The 25,182-nt window shown below is 36.8% G+C and overlaps 1 protein-coding gene across 1 annotated transcript; it reads right to left on the bottom strand.

Moving 5' to 3' along the window:
* Positions 1 to 180: 180 nt before the first annotated feature.
* Positions 181 to 25,182, bottom strand: LOC141457758 (uncharacterized). The gene is made up of 2 exons (XM_074134988.1): positions 24,285 to 25,182; positions 181 to 19,021 (listed from the first exon to the last, which is right to left on the bottom strand). Exons 1-2 carry the CDS (start codon positions 24,342 to 24,344, stop codon positions 1,673 to 1,675), a joined length of 17,409 nt encoding a protein of 5,802 aa, XP_073991089.1. The 5' UTR covers positions 24,345 to 25,182; the 3' UTR covers positions 181 to 1,672.

The following is a 25,182-nucleotide window of genomic DNA, read 5'->3' as shown; positions in this document are numbered from 1 at the left end:
TTTTCTTAATGAAGTAAGTGCCAGTACGTTACAGTGATATGCTCTTCTTAAGGAGATTCACTATTGGGTGAATTCTCCCATCAAGCTACTCACGTACTAATACATATAAGTGTCATGTTATATCAGCTTCAATTGTTGCGGAAATGTACTGAAGTAACAATAAATAAAGTTAAAAAAAAAACCTTCAACTAAACGTTTATTGAAATTTACAAAATTTTGAGATAATATTGTGACATAAATTTATTTTTCCATTTTTTTGGAATTCATTCTTACAATGGACATGGATTTCTAATATAAATATTTTAGAAAGAGCTGATAGACAAAGTAAACATGACAATAAAAATCAACCTCTCTCTAAAGAACCTTCTTACAAACTTGGCAGCAAGAGACGCTAGAACCATCGATTAGACAAGCTGGTCGAATGAATAAATTGAGTCGTTCCAGAGATCGTAAGATAAATTTTAATGGGCGTAGATCTTATAATTATCTATATTTAACGTGTGAATTAATTAATATGTTTTAGCTAAAAAACCAAAATTAACTGGGTGTTTCAATATTTATCTGTAGTTTTCACTATATCAAGTGAAATAAAACAATATTTTAACTGTTATAAAACAGATTACCATGACGTATTAGAGAAGGGAACGTCTACGTAGAATTAATAGTTAGTGGCTGTTTAATGGCCGAACTATCTGACAATAGTGGAACGCAGACAATAGCCGGATCAGATCTACCATCTAGACAACACAGAGCATGATTTATGTTTTTTGTTTTTACATGAAAATAAATATTATTTCTCTTAATCCTTGCAAGAGTAAGGAGAAGAGGTTTCAAATTGTTAGCAAGTTTTTATAAAACTTTGTTTTAGTGCAATTTCTTGGAGAGGATGGCGTAGACTTCCCTCCAAAGTGTCATTAAAGTGTAATGATTTTAGAAAGTACATATAAAGTTAGAGATAAATTAATATGTTTTAAAAATTCAAAGAAAATGTAAGAATTTGAACATTGAGCTTTGTTGTCAGGAAAAGTTTTGCAAGCGTTCACATAAGATTTTTTTTTTTCTAATAGAATTTAAGTTTTTCGTTTTCTTAAACTTGTTTGATGGAAAAAAATCTGCCTGAAAAAAGTTGATTTCATTGAAAGCGCTTTAAAAAAACGTTAATTACAAAATTAAAAAAATAAATAATTGAATTAAATGTACATTCATAAATAAAGAAACTTATTTTAAAATGTAGTAAGGTCCGAGGTGCTTTATTTTTCGAGGTATAGCACGCCAGTTTTTTGTTTTGTTTTACTTTGGTTAAATGAATAAGTCAATTTTCATCAATTACATATGTTTATAATTAAGAAAACATGTGGATTACATAGACATTATTTTTATTTGTAACAAACAAACGAATTTAATGTCATAATATTTAGAACACTTCACTATTAGTGTTGAGTTTGCAAACAAATATAAAATAATATCTAATGTTAACGTCTAAAATCCGTAAAATTTTATTTTAAAATACATAGTTTCGTTAATTTTTTAATGTTTATGGTATTTCATTAGTTTTGTTCGCAGGTTTAAAAAGACTGTTTGCCAACAAAAGTTATCCAAGTGCATTCGATAGAATAGTATTTGTACGATTTTGTAGATGTTGAATAACAGGCGATTCTCAGGGGGTATAGAATCAGTTCAAAGCCAGCTTGGCTGGATTTCTAAAAGGTATCAGCGTTTCATTCGGAGGGGGCGTGTGATAGATTGCAAAAGGAGGAACAAACGCTTGTGGAGACGCCGTTGATGGTCTTTTGAAAACGACTTCAAACTCAGTACTCGGCGTACTATTGACATGATTACTTGGCGTTAAACTATTTTTACTAGGTTCAAAATCATCAATAGTTGCAGTAGTAATGGGAACTTTAGAAACAGTAAATGCAGAAGTTGGCTCTAATGATACACCAGAGTAATCACTGCTTAAAAGTTTCCCGCTAATTGATTGTACACCTGAATTGCTTGAAACTATGCTCGCATTATTAGAGATTTCAGAAGATGAAGGAAAAATCGTAGAGGTAAATGGGTAAACTTGGTGGAATGTGCTATCCGAAGAATAGGAATGCGATTTTTTTTTCCTAATAAGTGAAGTAGGACCAATTGTTAAAAAATCTGCCCAAGAAGTGTTATAAGATAGAGTGGCCAGACCAGAAGTTAAATGTGCGGAAGTGACACTAGTTTTGTCGAATCGCCCTGTGACTGGAGTGTATGTTATTGTTGTTTCTGACTCAGATTGCGTAGTTGAAACCTCATCCGTTGTAGCTCTTTGTATAGTATAGGTGTTGGTATTTAGCGGTGGGACTGATGTAGATTTAGAGGGTTCGTTAGCATATTCCGTTTTCTGGCTAGGTACATTAGTTGTGAAGTGATACACATCCCCGGTTACGGTTAAAGTTGAAACGTCAACAGTAGTTTTGTGAAGAGTATCTGTACTTAGAATGTTTTCTGTGGTTGCTATACTCTCTGGTTGCATAGTTGAAACCTCATCTGTTGTACCTCTTTGTGTAGTATAGGTGTTGGTATTAATTGGTGGGTTCGAAATAGATTCATCGGGATCGTCAGTATATTCCGTTTTGTGGCTAGGTACATTAGTTCTAAAATGGGGCTCATCCACAGTTATAGTAATATCTGGCGGTGCAGAAGGTTCACTGCTTATATGATATTGATCAGTAGTGGCAGACGAAGCTGTTGTAGTGACAGTAGGTTGGTGGTGAGTATCAGTGCTTGGAATGTTTGCTGTTGTTGATTTAGTTTCCGGTTGCAAAGTTGAAACTTCAACTGTTGTAGCTTTTTGTGTAGTATAAGTGTTGGTATTAAGTGGTGGTATGGATGTAGGTTCAACGGGTTCGTTAGTATATTCCGTTGCGTGTGTAGGTACATACGTTGTGATTTGATTCTCATCTATGGTTAGGGTTACATCTGGCTTTGCGTTAGGTTCAGTGCTTGTGTGGTATTGATAACTAGTGGCAGACGAAGCTACTGTAGTAGCACTAGGTTGGTGGTGAGTATCTGTGCTCGGAATGTTTTCGGGGGTTGCTTTACTTTCTGGTTGCATAGTTGAAACCACAACTGTTGTATCTCTTTGTGTAGTATAAGTGTCGGTATTAATTGGTGGTATGGATGTAGGTTCATCGAGTTCGTTATTGTATTCCGTTGCCTGTGTAAGTTCATTCGTTGTGATTTGATTCTCATCTATGGTTACGGTTACTTCTGGCGGTGTAGAAGGTTCAGTGCTTATGTGGTTTTGATTACTAGTGGCAGACGAAGCTACTGTAGTGGCAGTAGGTTGGTGGTGAGTATCTGTGCTAGGAATGTTTGCTGTTGTGGATTTAGTTTCCGGATGCAAAGTTGAAACATCAACTGTCGTAGCTTTTTGTGTAGTGTACGTTTTGGTATTACTTGGTGGTATGGATGTAGGTTCAACGGGTTCGTTAGTGTATACCGTTGCGAGTGTAGGTGCATTCGTTCTGATTTCATTCTCATCTGTGGTTACGGTTACATCTGGCCGTGCAGAAGGTTCCGTGCTTATGTGGTTTTGATTACTAGTGGCAGACGAAGCTACTGTAGTGGCACTAGGTTGGTGATGAGTATCTGTGCTTGGAATGTTTTCGGGGGTTGCTTTACTTTCTGGTTGCATAGTTGGTACCTTAAATGTTGTGCCTCTTTGTGTAGTATAAGTGTTGGTATTCATTGGTGGTATGGATGTAGGTTCAACGGGTTCGTTAGTATATTCCGTTGCGTGTGTAGGAACATTCGTTGTGATTTGATACTCATCTATGGTTACGGTTACTTCTGGCGGTGTAGAAGGTTCAGTGCTTATGTGGTTTTGATTACTAGTGGCAGACGAACCTACTGTAGTGGCAGTAGGTTGGTGGTCAGTATCTGTGCTAGGAATGTTTGCTGTTGTTGATTTAGTTTCCGGTTGCAAAGTTGAAACCTCAACTGTCGTGGCTCTTTGTGTAGTGTAAGTGTTGGTATTAATTGGTGGTATGGATGTAGGTTCAACGGGTTCGTTAGTATATTTCGTTGCGTGTGTAGGTACATTCGTTGTGATTAGATTCTCATCTATTGTTATGGTTACATCTGGCGGTGTAGAAGGTTCAGTGTTTATGTGGTATTGATTACTAGTGGTAGACGAAGCGACTGTAGTAGCACTAGGTTGGTGGTGAGTATCTGTGCTTGGAATGTATTCGGGGGTTACTTTACTTTCTGGTTGCATAGTTGAAACCTCAACTGTTGTATCCCTTTGTGCAGTATAGGTTTTCGTATTAATTGGTGGTATGGATGTAGGTTCAACGGGTTCGTTACTATATTCCGTTGCGTGTGTAGGTACATTCGTTGTGATTTGATTCTCATCTATGGTTACGGTTGCATCTGGTGGTGTAGAAGGTGCAGTGCTTATGTGGTTTTGATTACTAGTGGCAGACGAAGCTACTGTAGTGGCAGTAGGTTGGTGGCGAGTATCTGTGCTTGGAATGTTTGCTGTCGTTGATTTAGTTTCCGGTTGCAAAGTTGAAACATCAACTGTTGTAGCTTTTTGTGTGGTGTAAGTTGAGGTATTAATTGGTGTTATGGATGTAGGTTCAACGGGTTCGTTAGTATATTCCCTTGCGTGTGTAGGTACATTCGTTGTGATTTGATTCTCGTCTGTGGCTACGGTTTCATATGGCGGTTCAGAAGGTTCAGTGTTTATGTGGTATTGATTACTAGTTGCAGACGAAGCTACTGTAGTGGAAGTAGGTTGGTGGTGAGTATCTGTGCTAGGAATGTTTGCTGTTGTTGATTTAGTTTCCGGTTGCATAGTTGGTACCTTAACTGTTGTACCTCTTTGTGTAGTATAAGTGTTGGTATTAATTGGTGGTATGGATGTAGTTTCAACGGGCTCGTTAGTATATTCCGTTGCGTGTGTAGGTACATTCGTTGTGATTTCATTCTCATCTATGGTTACGATTACATCTGGCGGTGTAGAAGGTTCAGTGCTTGTGTGGTTTTGATTACTAGTGGCAGACGAAGCTACTGTAGTGGCAGTAGGTTGGTGGTGAGTATCTGTGGTTGGAATTTTTGCTGTTGTTGATTTAGTTTCCGGTTGCAAAGTTGAAACCTCAACTGTCGTTGTTCTTTGTGTAGTGTAAGTGTTGGTATTAACTGCTGGTATGGCTGTAGGTTCAACGGGTTCGTTAGTATATTCCGCTGCGTGTGTAGGTACATTCGTTGTGATTTGATTCTCATATGTAGTTACGGTTACATCTGGCGGTGCAGAAGGTTTAGTGCTTATGTGGTATTGATTACTAGTGGCAGACGAAGCTGTTGTAGTGGCAGTATGTTGGTGGTGAGTATCTGTGCTTGGAATGTTTGCTGTTGTTGATTTAGTTTCCGGTTGCATAGTTGGTACCTTAACTGTTGTACCTCTTTGTGTAGTATAAGTGTTGGTATTAATTGGTGGTATGGATGTAGTTTCAACGGGCTCGTTAGTATATTCCGTTGCGTGTGTAGGTACATTCGTTGTGATTTCATTCTCATCTATGGTTACGATTACATCTGGCGGTGTAGAAGGTTCAGTGCTTGTGTGGTTTTGATTACTAGTCGCAGACGAAGCTACTGTAGAGGCAGTAGGTTGGTGGTGAGTATCTGTGGTTGGAATGTTTGCTGTTGTTGATTTAGTTTCCGCTTGCAAAGTTGAAACCTCAACTGTCGTTGTTCTTTGTGTAGTGTATGTGTTGGTATTAATTGGTGGTATGGATGTAGGTTCAACGGGTTCGTTAGTATATTCCATTGCGTGTGTAGGTACATTCGTTGTGATTAGATTCTCATCTTCGGTTACGGTTACATCTGGCAGTGTAGAAGGTATAGTGCTTATGTGGTTTTGATTACTATTGGCAGACGAAGCTACTGTAGTGGCAGTAGGTTGGTGGTGAGTATCTGTGCTTGGAATGTTTGCTGTTGTTGATTTAGTTTCCGGTTGCAAAGTTGAAACGTCAACTGTCGTTGTTCTTTGTGTAGTGTAAGTGTTTGTATTAATTGGTGGTATGGATGTAGGTTCAACGGGTTCGTTAGTATATTCCATTGCGTGTGTAGGTACATTCGTTGTGATTAGATTCTCATCTTCGGTTACGGTTACATCTGGCAGTGTAGAAGGTATAGTGCTTATGTGGTTTTGATTACTAGTGGCAGACGAAGCTACTGTAGTGGCAGTAGGTTGGTGGTGAGTATCTGTGCTTGGAATGTTTGCTGTTGTTGATTTAGTTTCCGGTTGCAAAGTTGAAACGTCAACTGTCGTTGTTCTTTGTGTAGTGTAAGTGTTTGTATTAATTGGTGGTATGGATGTAGGTTCAACGGGTTCGTTAGTATATTCCGTTGCGTGTGTAGGTACATTCGTTGTGATTTGATTCTCATCTATGGTTACGGTTACATCTGGCGGTGTAGAAGGTTCAGTGCTTATGTGGTTTTGATTACTAGTGGCAGACGAAGCTACTGTAGTGGCAGTAGGTTGGTGTTGAGAATCTGTGCTTGGAATGTTTGCTGTTGTTGATTTAGTTTCCGGTTGCAAAGTTGAAACATCAACTGTTGTAGCTTTTTGTGTAGTGTAAGTATTGGTATTAATTGGTGGTATGGATGTAGGTTCAACGGGTTCGTTAGTATATTCCGTTGCGTGTGTATATACATTCGTTGTGATTAGATTCTCATCTACGGTTACGGTTGTATCTGGTGGTGTAGAAGGTTCAATGCTTATGTCGTTTTGATTACTAGTGGCAGACGAAGCTACCGTAGTGAAAGTAGGTTGGTGGTGTGTATCTGTGCTTGGAATGTTTGCTGTTGTTGATTTAGTTTCAGGTTGCAAAGTTGAAACATCAACTGTTGTAGCTTCTTTTGTAGTGTAAGTTTTGGTATTAATTGGTTTTATGGATGTAGGTTCAACGTGTTCGTTATTATATTCCGTTGTGTGTGTAGGTACATTCGTTGTGATTAGATTCTCATCTATGGTTACGGTTACATCTGGTGGTGTAGAAGGTTCAGTGCTTATGTGATTTTGATTACTAGTGGCAGACGAAGCTACCGTAGTGAAAGTAGGTTGGTGGTGTGTATCTGTGCTTGCAATGTTTGCTGTTGTTGATTTAGTTTCCGGTTGCAAAGTTGAAACATCAACTGTTGTAGCTTTTTGTGTAGTGTAAGTGTTGGTATTAATTGGTGGTATGGATGTAGGTTCAACGGGTTCGTTAGTATATTCAGTTGCGCGTGTATGTACATTCGTTGTGATTAGATTCTCATCTATGGTTACGGTTACATCTGGTTGTGTAGAAGGTTCAATGCTTATGTGGTTTTGATTACTAGTGGCAGACGAAGCTACTGTAGTGGCAGTAGGTTGGTGGTGAGTATCTGTGCTTGGAATCTTTGCTGTTGTTGATTTAGTTTCCGGTTGCAAAGTTGAAACATTAACTGTCGTTGCTCTTTGTGTAGTATATGTGTTGGTATTAATTGGTGGTATGGATGTAGCTTCAACGGGTTCGTTAGTATATTCCGTTGTGTGTGTAGGTACATTCGTTGTGATTAGATTCTCATCTATGGTTTCGGTTACATCTGGTGGTGTAGAAGGTTCAGTGCTTATGTAATTTTGATTACTAGTGGCAGACGAAGCTACTGTAGTGGAAGTAGATTGGTGGTGAGTATCTGTGCTTGGAATGTTTGCTGTTGTTGATTTAGTTTCCGGTTGCAAAGTTGAAACATCAACCGTTGTAGCTTTTTGTGTAGTGTAAGTGTTGGTATTAATTGGTGGTATGGATGTAGGTTCAACGGGTTCGTTAGTATATTCAGTTGCGCGTGTATGTACATTCGTTGTGATTAGATTCTCATCTATGGTTACGGTTACATCTGGTTGTGTAGAAGGTTCAATGCTTATGTGGTTTTGATTACTAGTGGCAGACGAAGCTACTGTAGTGGCAGTAGGTTGGTGGTGAGTATCTGTGTGTGGAATGTTTGCTGTTGTTGATTTAGTTTCCGCTTGCAAAGTTGAAACCTCAACTGTCGTTGTTCCTTGTGTAGTGTAAGTGTTGGTATTAATTGGTGGTATGGATGTAGGTTCAACGGGTTCGTTAGTATATTCCATTGCGTGTGTAGGTACATTCGTTGTGATTAGATTCTCATCATTGGTTACGGTTACATCTGGCAGTGTAGAAGGTATATTGCTTATGTGGTTTTGATTACTAGTGGCAGACGAAGCTACTGTAGTGGCAGTAGGTTGGTGGTGAGTATCTGTGCTTGGAATGTTTGCTGTTGTTGATTTAGTTTCCGGTTGCAAAGTTGAAACGTCAACTGTCGTTGTTCTTTGTGTAGTGTAAGTGTTTGTATTAATTGGTGGTATGGATGTAGGTTCAACGGGTTCGTTAGTATATTCCGTTGCGTGTGTAGGTACATTCGTTGTGATTTGATTCTCATCTATGGTTACGGTTACATCTGGCGGTGTAGAAGGTTCAGTGCTTATGTGGTTTTGATTACTAGTGGCAGACGAAGCTACTGTAGTGGCAGTAGGTTGGTGTTGAGAATCTGTGCTTGGAATGTTTGCTGTTGTTGATTTACTTTCCGGTTGCAAAGTTGAAACATTAACTGTCGTTGCTCTTTGTGTAGTATATGTGTTGGTATTAATTGGTGGTATGGATGTAGGTTCAACGGGATCGTTAGTATATTCCGTTGTGTGTGTAGGTACATTCGTTGTGATTAGATTCTCATCTATGGTTATGGTTACATCTGGTGGTGTAGAAGGTTCAGTGCTTATGTGATTTTGATTACTAGTGGCAGACGAAGCTACTGTAGTGGAAGTAGGTTGGTGGTGAGTATCTGTGCTTGGTATGTTTGCTGTTGTTGATTTAGTTTCCGGTTGCAAAGTTGAAACATCAACTGTTGTAGCTTTTTGTGTAGTGTAAGTGTTGGTATTAATTGGTGGTATGGATGTAGGTTCAACGGGTTCGTTAGTATATTCCGTTGCGTGTGTAGGAACATTCGTTGTGATTTGATTCTCATCTATGGTTACGGTTACATCTGGCAGTGTAGAAGGTATTGTGCTTATGTGGTTTTGATTACTAGTGGCAGACGAAGCTACTGTAGTGGCAGTAGGTTGGTGGTGAGTATCTGTGCTTGGAATGTTTGCTGTTGTTGATTTAGTTTCCGGTTGCAAAGTTGAAACATCAACTGTTGTAGCTTTTTGTGTAGTGTAAGTTTTGGTATTAATTGGTTTTATGGATGTAGGTTCAACGTGTTCGTTAGTATATTCCGTTGCGTGTGTAGGAACATTCGTTGTGATTTGATTCTCATCTATGGTTACGGTTACATCTGGCAGTGTAGAAGGTATAGTGCTTATGTAGTTTTGATTACTAGTGGCAGACGTAGCTACTGTAGTGGCAGTAGGTTGGTGGTGAGTATCTGTGCTTGGAATGTTTGCTGTTGTTGATTTAGTTTCCGGTTGCAAAGTTGAAACATCAACTGTCGTTGTTCTTTGTGTAGTGTAAGTGTTGGTATTAATTGGTGGTATGGATGTAGGTTCAATGGGTTCGTTAGTATATTCCGCTGCGTGTGTAGGTACATTCGTTGTTTTTTGATTCTTATCTATGGTTACGGTTACATCTGGCTGTGCGGAAGGTTCAGTGCTTATGTGGTATTGATTACTAGTGGCAAACGAAGCTACTATAGTGGCAGTAGGTTGGTGGTGAGTATCTGTGCTTGGAATGTTTGTTGTTGTTGATTTAGTTTCCGGTTGCATAGTTGAATCCTCAACTTTTGTAGTTCTTTGTGTAGTATAAGTGTTGGTAATAATTGGTGCTATGGATGTAGGTTCAACGGGTTCGTTAGTATATTCCGTTGCGTGTGTAGGTACATTCGTTGTGATTTGAATCTCATCTATGGTTACGGTTACATCTGGCGGTGTAGAAGGTTCAGTGCTTATGTGGTTTTGATTACTAGTGGCAGACGAAGCTACTGTAGTGGCAGCAGGTTGGTGGTGAGTATCTGTGCTTGGAATCTTTGCTGTTGTTGATTTAGTTTCCGGTTGCAAAGTTGAAACATCAACTGTCGTTGCTCTTTGAGTAGTGTATGTGTTGGTATTAATTGGTGGTATGGATGTAGGTTCAACGGGTTCGTTAGTATATTCCGTTGTGTGTGTAGGTACATTCGTTGTGATTAGATTCTCATTTATTGTTACGGTTACATCTGGTGGTGTAGAAGGATCAGTGCTTATGTGATTTTGATTACTAGTGGCAGACGAAGCTACTGTAGTGGAAGTAGATTGGTGGTGAGTATCTGTGCTTGGAATGTTTGCTGTTGTTGATTTAGTTTCCGGTTGCAAAGTTGAAACATCAACTGTTGTAGCTTTTTGTGTAGTGTAAGTGTTGGTATTAATTGGTGGTATGGATGTAGGTTCAACGGGTTCGTTAGTATATTCAGTTGCGCGTGTATGTACATTCGTTGTGATTAGATTCTCATCTATGGTTACGGTTACATCTGGTTGTGTAGAAGGTTCAATGCTTATGTGGTTTTGATTACTAGTGGCAGACGAAGCTACTGTAGTGGCAGTATGTTGGTGGTGAGTATCTGTGCTTGGAATCTTTGCTGTTGTTGATTTAGTTTCCGGTTGCAAAGTTGAAACATTAACTGTCGTTGCTCTTTGTGTAGTATATGTGTTGGTATTAATTGGTGGTATGGATGTAGGTTCAACGGGTTCGTTAGTATATTCAGTTGCGCGTGTATGTACATTCGTTGTGATTAGATTCTCATCTATGGTTACGGTTACATCTGGTTGTGTAGAAGGTTCAATGCTTATGTGGTTTTGATTACTAGTGGCAGACGAAGCTACTGTAGTGGCAGTAGGTTGGTGGTGAGTATCTGTGTGTGGAATGTTTGCTGTTGTTGATTTAGTTTCCGCTTGCAAAGTTGAAACCTCAACTGTCGTTGTTCCTTGTGTAGTGTAAGTGTTGGTGTTAATTGGTGGTATGGATGTAGGTTCAACGGGTTCGTTAGTATATTCCATTGCGTGTGTAGGTACATTCGTTGTGATTAGATTCTCATCATTGGTTACGGTTACATGTGGTGGTGTAGATGGTTCAGTGGTTATGTGGTTTTTATTACTAGTGGCAGACGAAGCTACTGTAGTGGTAGTAGGTTGGTGGTGAGTATCTGTGCTTGAAATGTTTGCTATTGTTGATTTAGTTTCCGGTTGCAAAGTTGAAACGTCAACTGTCGTTGTTCTTTGTGTAGTGTAAGTGTTTGTATTAATTGGTGGTATGGATGTAGGTTCAACGGGTTCGTTAGTATATTCCGTTGCGTGTGTAGGTACATTCGTTGTGATTTCATTCTCATCTATGCTTACGGTTACATCTGGCGGTGTAGAAGGTTCAGTGCTTGTGTGGTTTTGATTACTAGTCGCAGACGAAGCTACTGTAGAGGCAGTAGGTTGGTGGTGAGTATCTGTGGTTGGAATGTTTGCTGTTGTTGATTTAGTTTCCGCTTGCAAAGTTGAAACTTCAACTGTCGTTGTTCTTTGTGTAGTGTATGTGTTGGTATTAATTGGTGGTATGGATGTAGGTTCAACGGGTTCGTTAGTATATTCCATTGCGTGTGTAGGTACATTCGTTGTGATTAGATTCTCATCTTCGGTTACGGTTACATCTGGCAGTGTAGAAGCTATAGTGCTTATGTGGTTTTGATTACTAGTGGCAGACGAAGCTACTGTAGTGGCAGTAGGTTGGTGGTGAGTATCTGTGCTTGGAATGTTTGCTGTTGTTGATTTAGTTTCCGGTTGCAAAGTTGAAACGTCAACTGTCGTTGTTCTTTGTGTAGTGTAAGTGTTTGTATTAATTGGTGGTATGGATGTAGGTTCAACGGGTTCGTTAGTATATTCCGTTGCGTGTGTAGGTACATTCGTTGTGATTTGATTCTCATCTATGGTTACGGTTACATCTGGCGGTGTAGAAGGTTCAGTGCTTATGTGGTTTTGATTACTAGTGGCAGACGAAGCTACTGTAGTGGCAGTAGGTTGGTGTTGAGAATCTGTGCTTGGAATGTTTGCTGTTGTTGATTTAGTTTCCGGTTGCAAAGTTGAAACATTAACTGTCGTTGCTCTTTGTGTAGTATATGTGTTGGTATTAATTGGTGGTATGGATGTAGGTTCAACGGGATCGTTAGTATATTCCGTTTTGTGTGTAGGTACATTCGTTGTGATTAGATTCTCATCTATGGTTATGGTTACATCTGGTGGTGTAGAAGGTTCAGTGCTTATGTGATTTTGATTACTAGTGGCAGACGAAGCTACTGTAGTGGAAGTAGGTTGGTGGTGAGTATCTGTGCTTGGAATGTTTGCTGTTGTTGATTTAGTTTCCGGTTGCAAAGTTGAAACATCAACTGTTGTAGCTTTTTGTGTAGTGTAAGTTTTGGTATTAATTGGTTTTATGGATGTAGGTTCAACGTGTTCGTTAGTATATTCCGTTGCGTGTGTAGGAACATTCGTTGTGATTTGATTCTCATCTATGGTTACGGTTACATCTGGCAGTGTAGAAGGTATAGTGCTTATGTGGTTTTGATTACTAGTGGCTGACGAAGCTACTGTAGTGGCAGTAGGTTGGTGGTGAGTATCTGTGCTTGGAATGTTTGCTGTTGTTGATTTAGTTTCCGGTTGCAAAGTTGAAACATCAACTGTCGTTGTTCTTTGTGTAGTGTAAGTGTTGGTATTAATTGGTGGTATGGATGTAGGTTCAATGGGTTCGTTAGTATATTCCGCTGCGTGTGTAGGTACATTCGTTGTTATTTGATTCTTATCTATGGTTACGGTTACATCTGGCTGTGCGGAAGGTTCAGTGCTTATGTGGTATTGATTACTAGTGGCAAACGAAGCTACTATAGTGGCAGTAGGTTGGTGGTGAGTATCTGTGCTTGGAATGTTTGTTGTTGTTGATTTAGTTTCCGGTTGCATAGTTGAATCCTCAACTTTTGTAGTTCTTTGTGTAGTATAAGTGTTGGTAATAATTGGTGCTATGGATGTAGGTTCAACGGGTTCGTTAGTATATTCCGTTGCGTGTGTAGGTACATTCGTTGTGATTTGAATCTCATCTATGGTTACGGTTACATCTGGCGGTGTAGAAGGTTCAGTGCTTATGTGGTTTTGATTACTAGTGGCAGACGAAGCTACTGTAGTGGCAGCAGGTTGGTGGTGAGTATCTGTGCTTGGAATCTTTGCTGTTGTTGATTTAGTTTCCGGTTGCAAAGTTGAAACATCAACTGTCGTTGCTCTTTGAGTAGTGTATGTGTTGGTATTAATTGGTGGTATGGATGTAGGTTCAACGGGTTCGTTAGTATATTCCGTTGTGTGTGTAGGTACATTCGTTGTGATTAGATTCTCATCTATTGTTACGGTTACATCTGGTGGTGTAGAAGGTTCAGTGCTTATGTGATTTTGATTACTAGTGGCAGACGAAGCTACTGTAGTGGAAGTAGATTGGTGGTGAGTATCTGTGCTTGGAATCTTTGCTGTTGTTGATTTAGTTTCCGGTTGCAAAGTTGAAACATCAACTGTCGTTGCTCTTTGAGTAGTGTATGTGTTGGTATTAATTGGTGGTATGGATGTAGGTTCAACGGGTTCGTTAGTATATTCCGTTGTGTGTGTAGGTACATTCGTTGTGATTAGATTCTCATCTATTGTTACGGTTACATCTGGTGGTGTAGAAGGTTCAATGCTTATGTCGTTTTGATTACTAGTGGCAGAGGAAGCTACCGTAGTGAAAGTAGGTTGGTGGTGTGTATCTGTGCTTGGAATGTTTGCTGTTGTTGATTTAGTTTCCGGTTGCAAAGTTGAAACATCAACTGTTGTAGCTTTTTGTGTAGTGTAAGTTTTGGTATTAATTGGTTTTATGGATGTAGGTTCAACGTGTTCGTTAGTATATTCCGTTGCTTGTGTAGGAACATTCGTTGTTATTTGATTCTCATCTATGGTTACGGTTACATCTGGCGGTGTAGAAGGTTTAGTGCTTATGTGGTTTTGATTACTATTGGCAGACGAAGCTACTGTAGTGGCAGTTGGTTGGTGGTGAGTATCTGTGCTTGGAATGTTTGCTGTTGTTGATTTAGTTTCCGGTTGCAAAGTTGAAACATCAACTGTCGTTGTTCTTTGTGTAGTGTAAGTGTTGGTATTAATTGGTGGTATGGATGTAGGTTCAATGGGTTCGTTAGTATATTCCGCTGCGTGTGTAGGTACATTCGTTGTTATTTGATTCTTATCTATGGTTACGGTTACATCTGGCTGTGCGGAAGGTTCAGTGCTTATGTGGTATTGATTACTAGTGGCAAACGAAGCTACTATAGTGGCAGTAGGTTGGTGGTGTGTATCTGTGCTTGGAATGTTTATTGTTGTTGATTTAGTTTCCGGTTGCATAGTTGAATCCTCAACTTTTGTAGTTCTTTGTGTAGTATAAGTGTTGGTAATAATTGGTGCTATGGATGTAGGTTCAACGGGTTCGTTAGTATATTCCGTTGTGTGTGTAGGTACATTCGTTGTGATTAGATTCTCATCTATTGTTACGGTTACATCTGGTGGTGTAGAAGGTTCAGTGCTTATGTAATTTTGATTACTAGTGGCAGACGAAGCTACTGTAGTGGAAGTAGATTGGTGGTGAGTATCTGTGCTTGGAATCTTTGCTGTTGTTGATTTAGTTTCCGGTTGCAAAGTTGAAACATCAACTGTCGTTGCTCTTTGAGTAGTGTATGTGTTGGTATTAATTGGTGGTATGGATGTAGGTTCAACGGGTTCGTTAGTATATTCCGTTGTGTGTGTAGGTACATTCGTTGTGATTAGATTCTCATCTATTGTTACGGTTACATCTGGCGGTGTAGAAGGTTCAGTGCTTATGTGATTTTGATTATTAGTGGCAGACGAAGCTACTGTAGTGGAAGTAGATTGGTGGTGAGTATCTGTGCTTGGAATGTTTGCTGTTGTTGTTTTAGTTTCCGGTTGCAAAGTTGAAAGATCAACTGTCGTTGTTCTTTGCGTAGTGTATGTGTTGGTATTAATTGGTGGTATGGATGTAGGTTCAACGGGTTCGTTAGTATATTCCGTGGTGTGTGTAGGTACATTCGTTGTGATTAGATTCTCATCTATGGTTACGGTTACATCTGGTGGTGTAGAAGGTTCAGTTCTTATGTGACTTGGATTACTAGTGGCAGACGAAGCTACTGTAGTGGAAGTAGGTTGGTGGTGAGTATCTGTGCTTGGAATGTTTGCTGTTGTTGATTTAGTTTCTGGTTGCAAAGTTGAAAATTCAACTGTTGTAGCTTTTTGTGTAGTGTAAGTTTTGGTATTAATTGGTGGTATGGATGTAGGTTCAACGGGTTCGTTAGTATATTCCGCTGCGTGTGTAGGTACATTCGTTGTGATTTGATTCTCATCTATGGTTACGGTTACATCTGGCGGTGTAGAAGTTTCAGTGTTTATGTGGTTTTGATTACTAGTGGCAGACGAAGCTACTGTAGTAGCAGTAGGTTGGTGGTGAGTATCTGTGCTTGGAATGTTTGCTGTTGTTGATTTAGTTTCCGGTTGCAAAGTTGAAACATCAACTGTCGTTGTTCTTTGTGTAGTGTAAGTGTTGGTATTAATTGGTGGTATGGATGTAGGTTCAACGTGTTCGTTAGTGTATTCCGTTGCGTGTGTAGGTGCATTCGTGGTGATTTGATCCTCATCTATGGATACGGTTACATGTGGTGGTGTAGATGGTTCAGTGGTTATGTCGTTTTGATTACTAGTGGCAGACGAAGCTACTATAGTGGCACTAGGTTGGTGATGAGTATCTGTGTTTGGAATGTTTTCGGGGGTTGCTTTACTTTCTGGTTGCATAGTTGGTACCTTAACTGTTGTACCTCTTTGTGTAGTATGAGTGTTGGTATTCATTGGTGGTATGGATGTAGGTTCAACGGGTTCGTTAGTATATTCCGTTGTGTGTGTAGGTACATTCGTTGTGATTAGATTCTCATCTATTGTTACGGTTACATCTGGTGGTGTAGAAGGTTCAGTGCTTATGTGATTTTGATTATTAGTGGCAGACGAAGCTACTGTAGTGGAAGTAGATTGGTGGTGAGTATCTGTGCTTGGAATGTTTGCTGTTGTTGATTTAGTTTCCGGTTGCAAAGTTGAAACATCAACTGTTGTAGCTTTTTGTGTAGTGTAATTGTTGGTATTAATTGGTGGTATGGATGTAGGTTCAACGGGTTCGTTAGTATATTCAGTTGCGTGTGTATGTACATTCGTTGTGATTAGATTCTCATCTATGGTTACGGTTACATCTGGTTGTGTAGAAGGTTCAATGCTTTTGTCGTTTTGATTACTAGTGGCAGACGAAGCTACTGTAGTGGCAGTAGGTTGGTGGTGAGTATCTGTGCTTGGAATGTTTGCTGTTGTTGATTTAGTTTCCGGTTGCAATGTTGAAACCTCAACTGTCGTTGTTCTTTGTGTAGTGTAAGTGTTGGTATTAATTGGTGGTATGGATGTAGGTTCAACGGGTTCGTTAGTATATTCCGCTGCGTGTGTAGGTACATTCGTTGTGATTTGATTCTCATCTATGGTTACGGTTACATCTGGCGGTGTAGAAGGTTCAGTGTTTATGTGGTTTTGATTACTAGTGGCAGGCGAAGCTACTGTTGTAGCAGTAGGTTGGTGGTGAGTATCTGTGCTTGGAATGTTTGCTGTTGTTGATTTAGTTTCCGGTTGCAAAGTTGAAACATCAACTGTCGTTGTTCTTTGTGTAGTGTAAGTGTTGGTCTTAATTGGTGGTATGGATGTAGGTTCAACGTGTTCGTTAGTGTATTCCGTTGCGTGTGTAGGTGCATTCGTGGTGATTTGATCCTCATCTATGGATACGGTTACATGTGGTGGTGTAGATGGTTCAGTGGTTATGTCGTTTTGATTACTAGTGGCAGACGAAGCTACTATAGTGGCACTAGGTTGGTGATGAGTATCTGTGTTTGGAATGTTTTCGGGGGTTGCTTTACTTTCTGGTTGCATAGTTGGTACCTTAACTGTTGTACCTCTTTGTGTAGTATGAGTGTTGGTATTCATTGGTGGTATGGATGTAGGTTCAACGGGTTCGTTAGTATATTCCTTTGCGTGTGTAGGAACATTCGTTGTGATTTGATCCTCATCTGTGGTTACGGTTACATCTGGCGGTGCAGAAGGTTTAGTGCTTTTGTGGTATTGATTACTAGTGGCAGACGAAGCTGCTGTAGTGGCAGTATGTTGGTGGTGAGTAACTGTGCTTGGAATGTTTTCGGTTGTTGCTTTACTTTCTGGTTGCATAGTTGATACCTCACCTGTTGTAACTCTTTGTGTAGTATAGGTGTTGGTATTTATTGGTGGAATGGATGCCGGTCCAACGGGTTCGTTAGTATATTCTGTTCTTTGGCTAGGTACGTTAGTTGTGAAGTGATTCTCATCTCCGGTTTCTGTTATATATGGCGGTGCAGAAGGTTTAGTGCTTTTATGGTATTGGTCACTATTGGTGGATGAAGCTTTTGTAGTGACAGTAGTTTTCTGGTGAGAATCTGTGCTTGGAATGTTTTCTGTTGTTCTTTTGGTTTCTTTTTGTATAGTTGAAACCTTAACTGTTGTAAGTCTTTGTGTAGTATTGGTGTTGGTTCTTATTGGTGGAATAGACGTAGGCTCAACGGGTTCGTCAGTATATTCCGTTTTCTGGCTAGGTACGTTAGTTGTTAGATAATTGTCATCTCGGGTTTCTGTTATATCTGGCGGTGCAGAAGTTTCCGTGAACCATTTGTAGTGGGCTGTACTATTTGTTGTTGCTTTAAATGTGGAAGATTCAGTAATTGTCTGTTCTTTATTATGTGCAGTTTTTTGTTTTGCTTTTGTATTCGTTGTTGGTTTGATTGCGTAATCTTCTTTATTGCTTGGTGCTGTAGAATATTTCTGGTGGTCCGCAGTTGTATGTTCCGTTTTTGATATGAAAGAATCTGCGTCTGTAATTCTTTCTTTTGTTGTGGTTACAACACTTGGAGGGGTCATACCTCTGTATTTTGTTATATATTTTGCACTCGTTACGGTTTCTGTATTTATTGCTGGTACATTTATTTTAGAAATTGTTGTATCATGCCTACTTGTTACTCTTGTATGAACAGTTGCAGTGTTTCGTTGTTCAGTAGTTTGCGCCCCGAGAGATTTAGGTTTTGTAGTAGTGAGTCGCTTTGGAGGAGTTGTATTAACTGTGTTATTCAACCGTTCTTGAGTCATATTTTTGTTAAGTTGTAGTTTTACTTTTGGACAATGCCTTGTTACGCCAATTGTAGTACATTGTTCGAAGTCCTGATTAAACCATGTACCCGATGGGCAAGGTTTGATTGTGTAGCGACGAAAACGAAAAAAGCTTATCTCACATTTTAAATATTTATCGCAGTTTCCTGAATAGGCTATTATTCCGCCAAAACGGCATTCTTTTACGCAGCGTTGTATTTTTTCGTTGAAAGAATTTCCTTGAATACATTTATACAATCGATCTGGTTTCCCTCGATTGCATCTAGCAAATATGCTCGGTTCTTCGGCGTAGGTGGAGTATAGATAGTGCTGGCGGAAATTTCTTCCGTTTGAGTGAAAATTACAATTGAAATGGCTACATGAAGTTTTATTCTCTTGCTTTATACAAGATCTATTTTTTGCCGAATAAACGTCAGTATATTGATTGCATACATAGTGCTTAGCTCTACCATGTTCGCAAATGTAGAATCTAGCGCATGACGTTGGGTCTGGAAAATGTCCATTCGCTGGACAACGAAAATTTGGTCTTGAATTATAAAGTGAAGCTTTTGCATATTCTCTCAAGTAAATTTCTTCTTCACGAGTGAGACCATTTCTATATCTGTATCCATTATTTCTATATCCATTATTTCTGTGATGCTGATAATCTTCATTATATCTACGATTATGATTTCGGCTCAGACGATTACCTCCAGAATAATCCACCTGTAAAAAATTAATTAGTTCATTTTTCTTCCGATTAAGCATTGTTGATTTAATTACATTTAATAAAAAATTATTAGTTTATTCTCATATTTCTCCAACGAAGAATGAAATAATGTAAAAATTTGCTGCTTAAATCAGAGTGCAATTCATTATGATAATGATTTGAATGATTATAATTTTATTTTTATTTGTTTTCCTAGGAGGTTCTTACTGCTCACTATGTTACCTGTAACGAGAGAATGCTGTTCGGAAGTCGGGATTGAAACTTAAAAAATTCTAATTACCCTCAAATGATTAGGCGCCTTAAATTAAAAAAAAAAAAAAAATTGAAATGTTACAAATTATTTATTTTTTAAAATGATTTTTGTTCCAATATCTCTAAATACCTTAAACAAAACTAGTATAATAATTGGTGTAGAAACTTACATTGCTTATTAAATTGTCATAACTGAGTAGAGTCTTTTTATTGTTCTAAGAGAACGTGATTTTTGTAAATTACAAAAGTTAGCGTAACCCTTCATTCAATACTTGACAACTTGACATGTAGAAATTAAATTTTTTCACTGAAGTAAATAATTAAAAATTTATTATTTATTAGTCCTAAAAGTTATTAAAATTTAATATTTAATTGTTAATATGTTAGTGAATTTGTTGGATTCAATTTAGATGTGCTTTATCTTAAGTTCATCTCCATTGCGAAACATATATTTTGAATAAAGAAAATTTAGAAAAAAAAGTCTCTTAATTTAAAAAAAAAAAACAAAAAAACAAATTGATCTTAAATATTCTATTTCTGACAGCCATTTTTTTCATGGAGATAACAAGAGTGATCTTTCTTTTAATATCTATCAATCAGTCTTTTTATTGCTTTTAAGGTAAATTTCTTACAGCAGGGGTTGAGTCAAGTTACAAAGAATCAACATTAATTAAAAAACAAAAAACAAAAAAGACGAAATAATATAAATAATTATAAGAAATAAACTAACTCTTTTTGTTATGACATAGATAAATAGACAAATAAGTGGTAGTAAGAATATTTAGACACAATCATTTTACTTAAAAAAAAAAAAAATGTGAAGAAAGGTGGTATAATGAAATAAATCAAATAAAACTGTTGCTAACTTTGCATAGTTTTTTAACTTTAAAGATTTGAGAACGTAAAGAAAGATATGATTCAGTTTACGTACAATTAGAGTCTATTGTCAATAAATATTGAGAGTGCATCTTCCTCAAAATGGTATAAAATATAATTTGAGAGATATATTAGCCTAAAACAATTGAACATAGGGCATCATAAAAAGAAGTGACTTAGATTATCACTGTGATATTTACACAAAGTACATAGATGGTCAGAATCTGATCTTTTATGAAACATTATTGAGTAAGATTCTACAGGACTTACTACCAAATAACCTTAATTGGTTGGCCACTCAATTTATTTATGTGGCACTGGAAGGAGTGATAGGGATCTCCAAATCCTAAAGAACTTACATTTTTAAAAACTGAATGATCGCCTTAGATACATCTTTACAAATAAGATTATTTTTAAATATTGTATATGAGTTATAACTTTATATGTTAATAAACAGTAGCCTTCTGCCAATTTTGTATGCATAGCACCATCTTTTAAACGAGAGAAGATCTTTGTGACGTCCACTTCAAGGTGTCTAGAAGAGTGGGGTGTCTCATAATTAAAACTGTCCGGTAGGACAGACAGTTGTATAAGGGTTGATCGTCAAAAACTGCACGAAAAAGCGTAACGTTGAAAAACGCCCAACTTTGACAATTTTTTTCTCTTTTTCTATAAAAGATAAAATTCCCAAATTTTCTTTAAAATATAGAGCAAATCCTCCTTTATGACTGTAATTTTTTTGCAACAACCCAGATCGTATAGGTTTCGAGAAAAAAGTTGCCGAAAATGAGCAAAAACGGCTTTTTCAAAAAATGTTCTTGTTCTTGTTCTTGTTGTTGTTGTTCTTGTTGTTACCTTTTTTGTAAACAACGTAGCGCCTAAACGCGTGAACCGAATTTCATGAATGAGGTGTCATTCGATTCGGAATTTTATGTAGATGTGCCTTTTGGGGGTCTCGACGCTGTACATAGAATGGGGGAGGAGTTAGCCCCCTTTATGTAAAGCCCCCTCCAAAATTATTATTACTAATTACTCTGTAAATCTTGGCCCGATTTTGATAAAATTTGGTAGGATGATAGGGTTAGGGCTCCCCTACGTAACATTCAAGCGGCGATCAGCTCTTACTCTCGTTAAGGGGAAGTATAGCAATCGTTTCAAATTATCGACACGTGAACCGATTTTCATGAATGAAATGTCATTCGAATCGAAATTTTGTACAGATTTGCACTTTAAAAGTCTCGACGCCGTGCCTCATAAGGAGGGGAGTTCGCCCCACCCAAATAAGGCCCTTTCTAAAACTATTATTACCAATATTTCTATAATGCTTAGTACGATTTTGATAAAATTCAGCTCGAATAAGTGGTTAAAGCTCCTCTACGTTGCTGATGCTCTTGCACCTACTAAGAGGAAGTACTGCAATCGTTTAAATTATCACTGAGTGAACCTATTTAAATCAATGAATTGTCGTTCGATTAAAAAATCTTTGCCTCTTTGATTTTTAGGGAGAAGTACTGCAATGGTAGTTTATTTTTCTTACTCCTCTTAAAAGGAAGTACTGAAATCGCAGTTTAATTTTGCTATTTACGTACAAATACCTACCTATGTTATTCAAAACGCTTTTTCAAAAAAATTGTTGTTGAGGATGGTTTGGAGGACCGCAACTATAATCATTCTTTAAAAAGATCTCTCCAGTGGTAGTTACGGTTCCGACTTAACACCTTATCAGGTTAAAATGATAGAATTGCTTATTCCAAATTTTAAAAAAAAATCTGCAAAGCAGATATGTAACTTTGTAAAATAGACAAAAAGGAAAATCTATCCAAAAGGTACAAAAATCTCTTTAACAAAAACTTACAGTTTAAAATGTTAAGTATAAGGGTTGATTAAACGCCAAAAGGTACACAAATCAGCGAGTACCCAACATTTAATTAATACTTCATTAATATTTAAGTAATTCTACCGCATTAATTTTCATTAATAAGTTATTTTTTAGAATTTATTAGATGTCACAGACCCTTATGCTGGCCAATTCATTTATAATATTTTTTTGTTATATTTATGATAAATCACATATATGTACATGCATGTTAAAGTAGAAAAAGACAAAGTTAGAGTCGGCTACTGTCTTGAATTCGTCTTACCGAAATATTCGTGAGCACAAATAACACACAGTTATAACAAGTAGATTATTCAACAATAATTATTCATTTCTCAATTGTAATTTAATTTAGACCCCCTAATTTTACTTATAGTAAAAAATACAGGAATACCCTAAAAATATGCATATCTTATTTACTTTATATTGCATATATACAACATTGTGGAATGAATACCTAGATTGAGAATGTAATTGAAGAAAACTATATTATTTGCGATAAAGCCAGATAATTATTACCTATTATTATAAACGTTTGACTACTACATAAAATAACAATTACTTTAATCGAAGAATGAACTTAAACCGACGACTTTTATTTCAAAAAAAAAAAAAATAAATAAATAAAATAAACAAAATCATTGATGTATGTTGGTGTAAGCATTTTTTAAAAAAGGTTTTGAATTTTTTAGCCTCATAATTTTTTTTTATTTTTTATAAGGTTTTTCTTTTTAACCTGTAATTAATAGTTTGATTATTATAAATAACTAGATATTACAGTCAATCTACAGTGCTACTTGAACATATATTTTGTAGACGAAAATGGCCAGCATAAGGGTCTGTGACATCTAATAAATTCTAAAAAATAACTTATTAATGAAAATTAATGCGGTAGAATTACTTAAATATTAATGAAGTATTAATTAAATGTTTGGTACTCGCTGATTTGTGTACCTTTTGGCTTTTAATCAACCCTTATACTTAACATTTTAAACTGTAAGTTTTTGTTAAAGATCACAAAACAGGCATGACTGTTTATTGTTTTATGCCAAAATAAATATTCTTAAAATGGGCCAGTCATAAATTCTATTAATGTGAAATTGATTTCAATTTTCACATAGGAATTCAATCAGGAAAGCACTTTTTTGCGATAGTCCCTTTTCACATTCGGCCCAACTGTCACAATTTGAAAATACGAAATCTTTCAGGTTTCTTTTAATGTTAACTTTCAGGTAACTGAAAGTTACATTTATACATAAAGGCACTAAGTCAAGAGTTCAATGCTGTCTCCTTATTTATTGTTCAGTTAACATCGTCTTATACTTTTCTCGACAAAGACAATTTCCGATCAACGTTTAATATTGTAATAGTTCTGAGAATGCCCTATCTCAAAATTTCCAATACACACGCTTCGTAATAATTTAATAATAACATCATTGTCAGTATTGACAATTAATTTATTTTTGTAGTCTGTTTAGCTGCTGATCCATTTCTTCTACGTTTTAAATAGTATTGTTTATCGTAAACCAAAATTTTATTAGATTATGGAAAGATTGGGCTGAAGAAGCCTTTTCAATTCGGTATTTTTTTAGAAATAGGAAGAGAGAAACACGATGAACAATTATATGTTTATTTTAAAAAATTCAGGTTTCGATCGATGTTTGGGAAGTTGCAGTGAAATTGCCATAATTACGAATACATATACCAAAATTTTTAATCAACTTGTTTTTTAATAATGACTAATGTTGACCATACCTTAGTGTATAAAGTATTTAAAATGCTTTTGATTATAAAATGCTTAGGGCTTATTGATTTGTAGTGGAAAAAATTGGTGGACATGCACAAATACAAAAAGACTTTAGACGTTGGATTAGATGAGGAAAGAGAAATTGTTATCCAATAATTTGACTTAAAAATCTCTTGAACGTAGAGCCGATATTTAAAACTTACTTTGGGATGTCATATATCAATTATTTATCAAAATTTCAAAAAATTTTAGTTAAAAAGTAGAAAAACTAGATTGTCCAAGAGATTTTGACAGGATCCCCCAAAAAATGATAAAACCGTACAATGATTTTCATGTTTAGCAAAAAAATGTTTTCGAATTCAAGGAGCTTAAAAGAATGTTTATCTAAGATTTGTACCTATCAAGCCGTGTATGAAAAAAAAAATATATTAATATTAAATAAACTTCATTTCTTAAAAATAATCTATGATGGGAAAATCAATGAAAGCAAAGCACAACACTACATTACCTTTGTTATGATGAACAAGATGAACAATCCAATAACTTTCGAGTTCCACTTTTCATTCATCTAAACTTAAATCTTGAAGACAGCATCACAACAAATTTAGAAACATTGCTTGGATCATCGTTAGAAGATCTGAACAATATACTAAACTTTCTTATACAACAGTTTTATGTAATTCACAATTAAAAATCCTGGTTGTAAAATGTATTACGATTATCTAAGGGATGAGATGTCTGTCAATATTACATCAAAATTTCTTGTCAACAAATGAAACAAATCTTATAACGTTACATGTATAAATAGAAGCTCATCTCTTATCTTTGTAACGGTTCCAGGCAAATAATTTGTCATGAAGTAAACATGATTCTTTGTTTAACAATTTATGAATAATATCCTTTCTGTACCCTTCTTTTTATTTTAATCTCCTTTCAAACTATTAAAATATTTCTTTTTTTTCTCTCTCGTCAAATGACACAATTTGCTCTGAAACAGTTCAACTAATATAATTTTATTTTTAATTTTTGTCTGAAATCACTCAAAAACGACTCAGATTGAACCTGGGTATTCTTCGGCAGCAAGAGGAAGGTTATCTTAAAATAAATTTTTGCAGGAAATTTGTCGTATATTTATTTATTTATTTTAGGTATTATAAAAATTCTTGAACATCAAACCTCGGAGCAATGTTTCTCGCAACATAACGAAGCTCTCTTTTCAAAAATCATCAAGGAGCTGGAAAAAGCGGACAAAATATTCGTGATCCATGCATGAAAAATACATTACAAATTGTAATGAAACTAATTTTGTAAATTTGTAAAGGAAATTACTGGATTAAGAAATTGGCGAAGAGTATTTTTACTGATTAAAAGAGCCATTTCACTGTAAATAATTATTTCACTTTGTT

The sequence above is a fragment of the Rhodnius prolixus genome, unplaced genomic scaffold (assembly GCF_049639745.1).
Source record: "Rhodnius prolixus isolate KJV_2025 unplaced genomic scaffold, Rpr scaffold_5, whole genome shotgun sequence".
NCBI lineage: Eukaryota > Metazoa > Arthropoda > Insecta > Hemiptera > Reduviidae > Rhodnius > Rhodnius prolixus.
This window is presented reverse-complemented; position numbering and strand designations above follow the sequence as displayed.

What these genes read in the sequence shown, in the direction of transcription:
- LOC141457758 (XM_074134988.1), bottom strand. Translation starts at nt 24,344, where the DNA reads ATGAATGAAAAGTGGAACTCGAAAGTTATTGGATTGTTCATCTTGTTC. An exon ending in TCTTGTTCATCATAACAAAG is followed by an intron (nt 19,022 to 24,284) that starts GTAATGTAGTGT and finishes AATTTTTTACAG; the next exon opens with GTGGATTATTCTGGAGGTAA.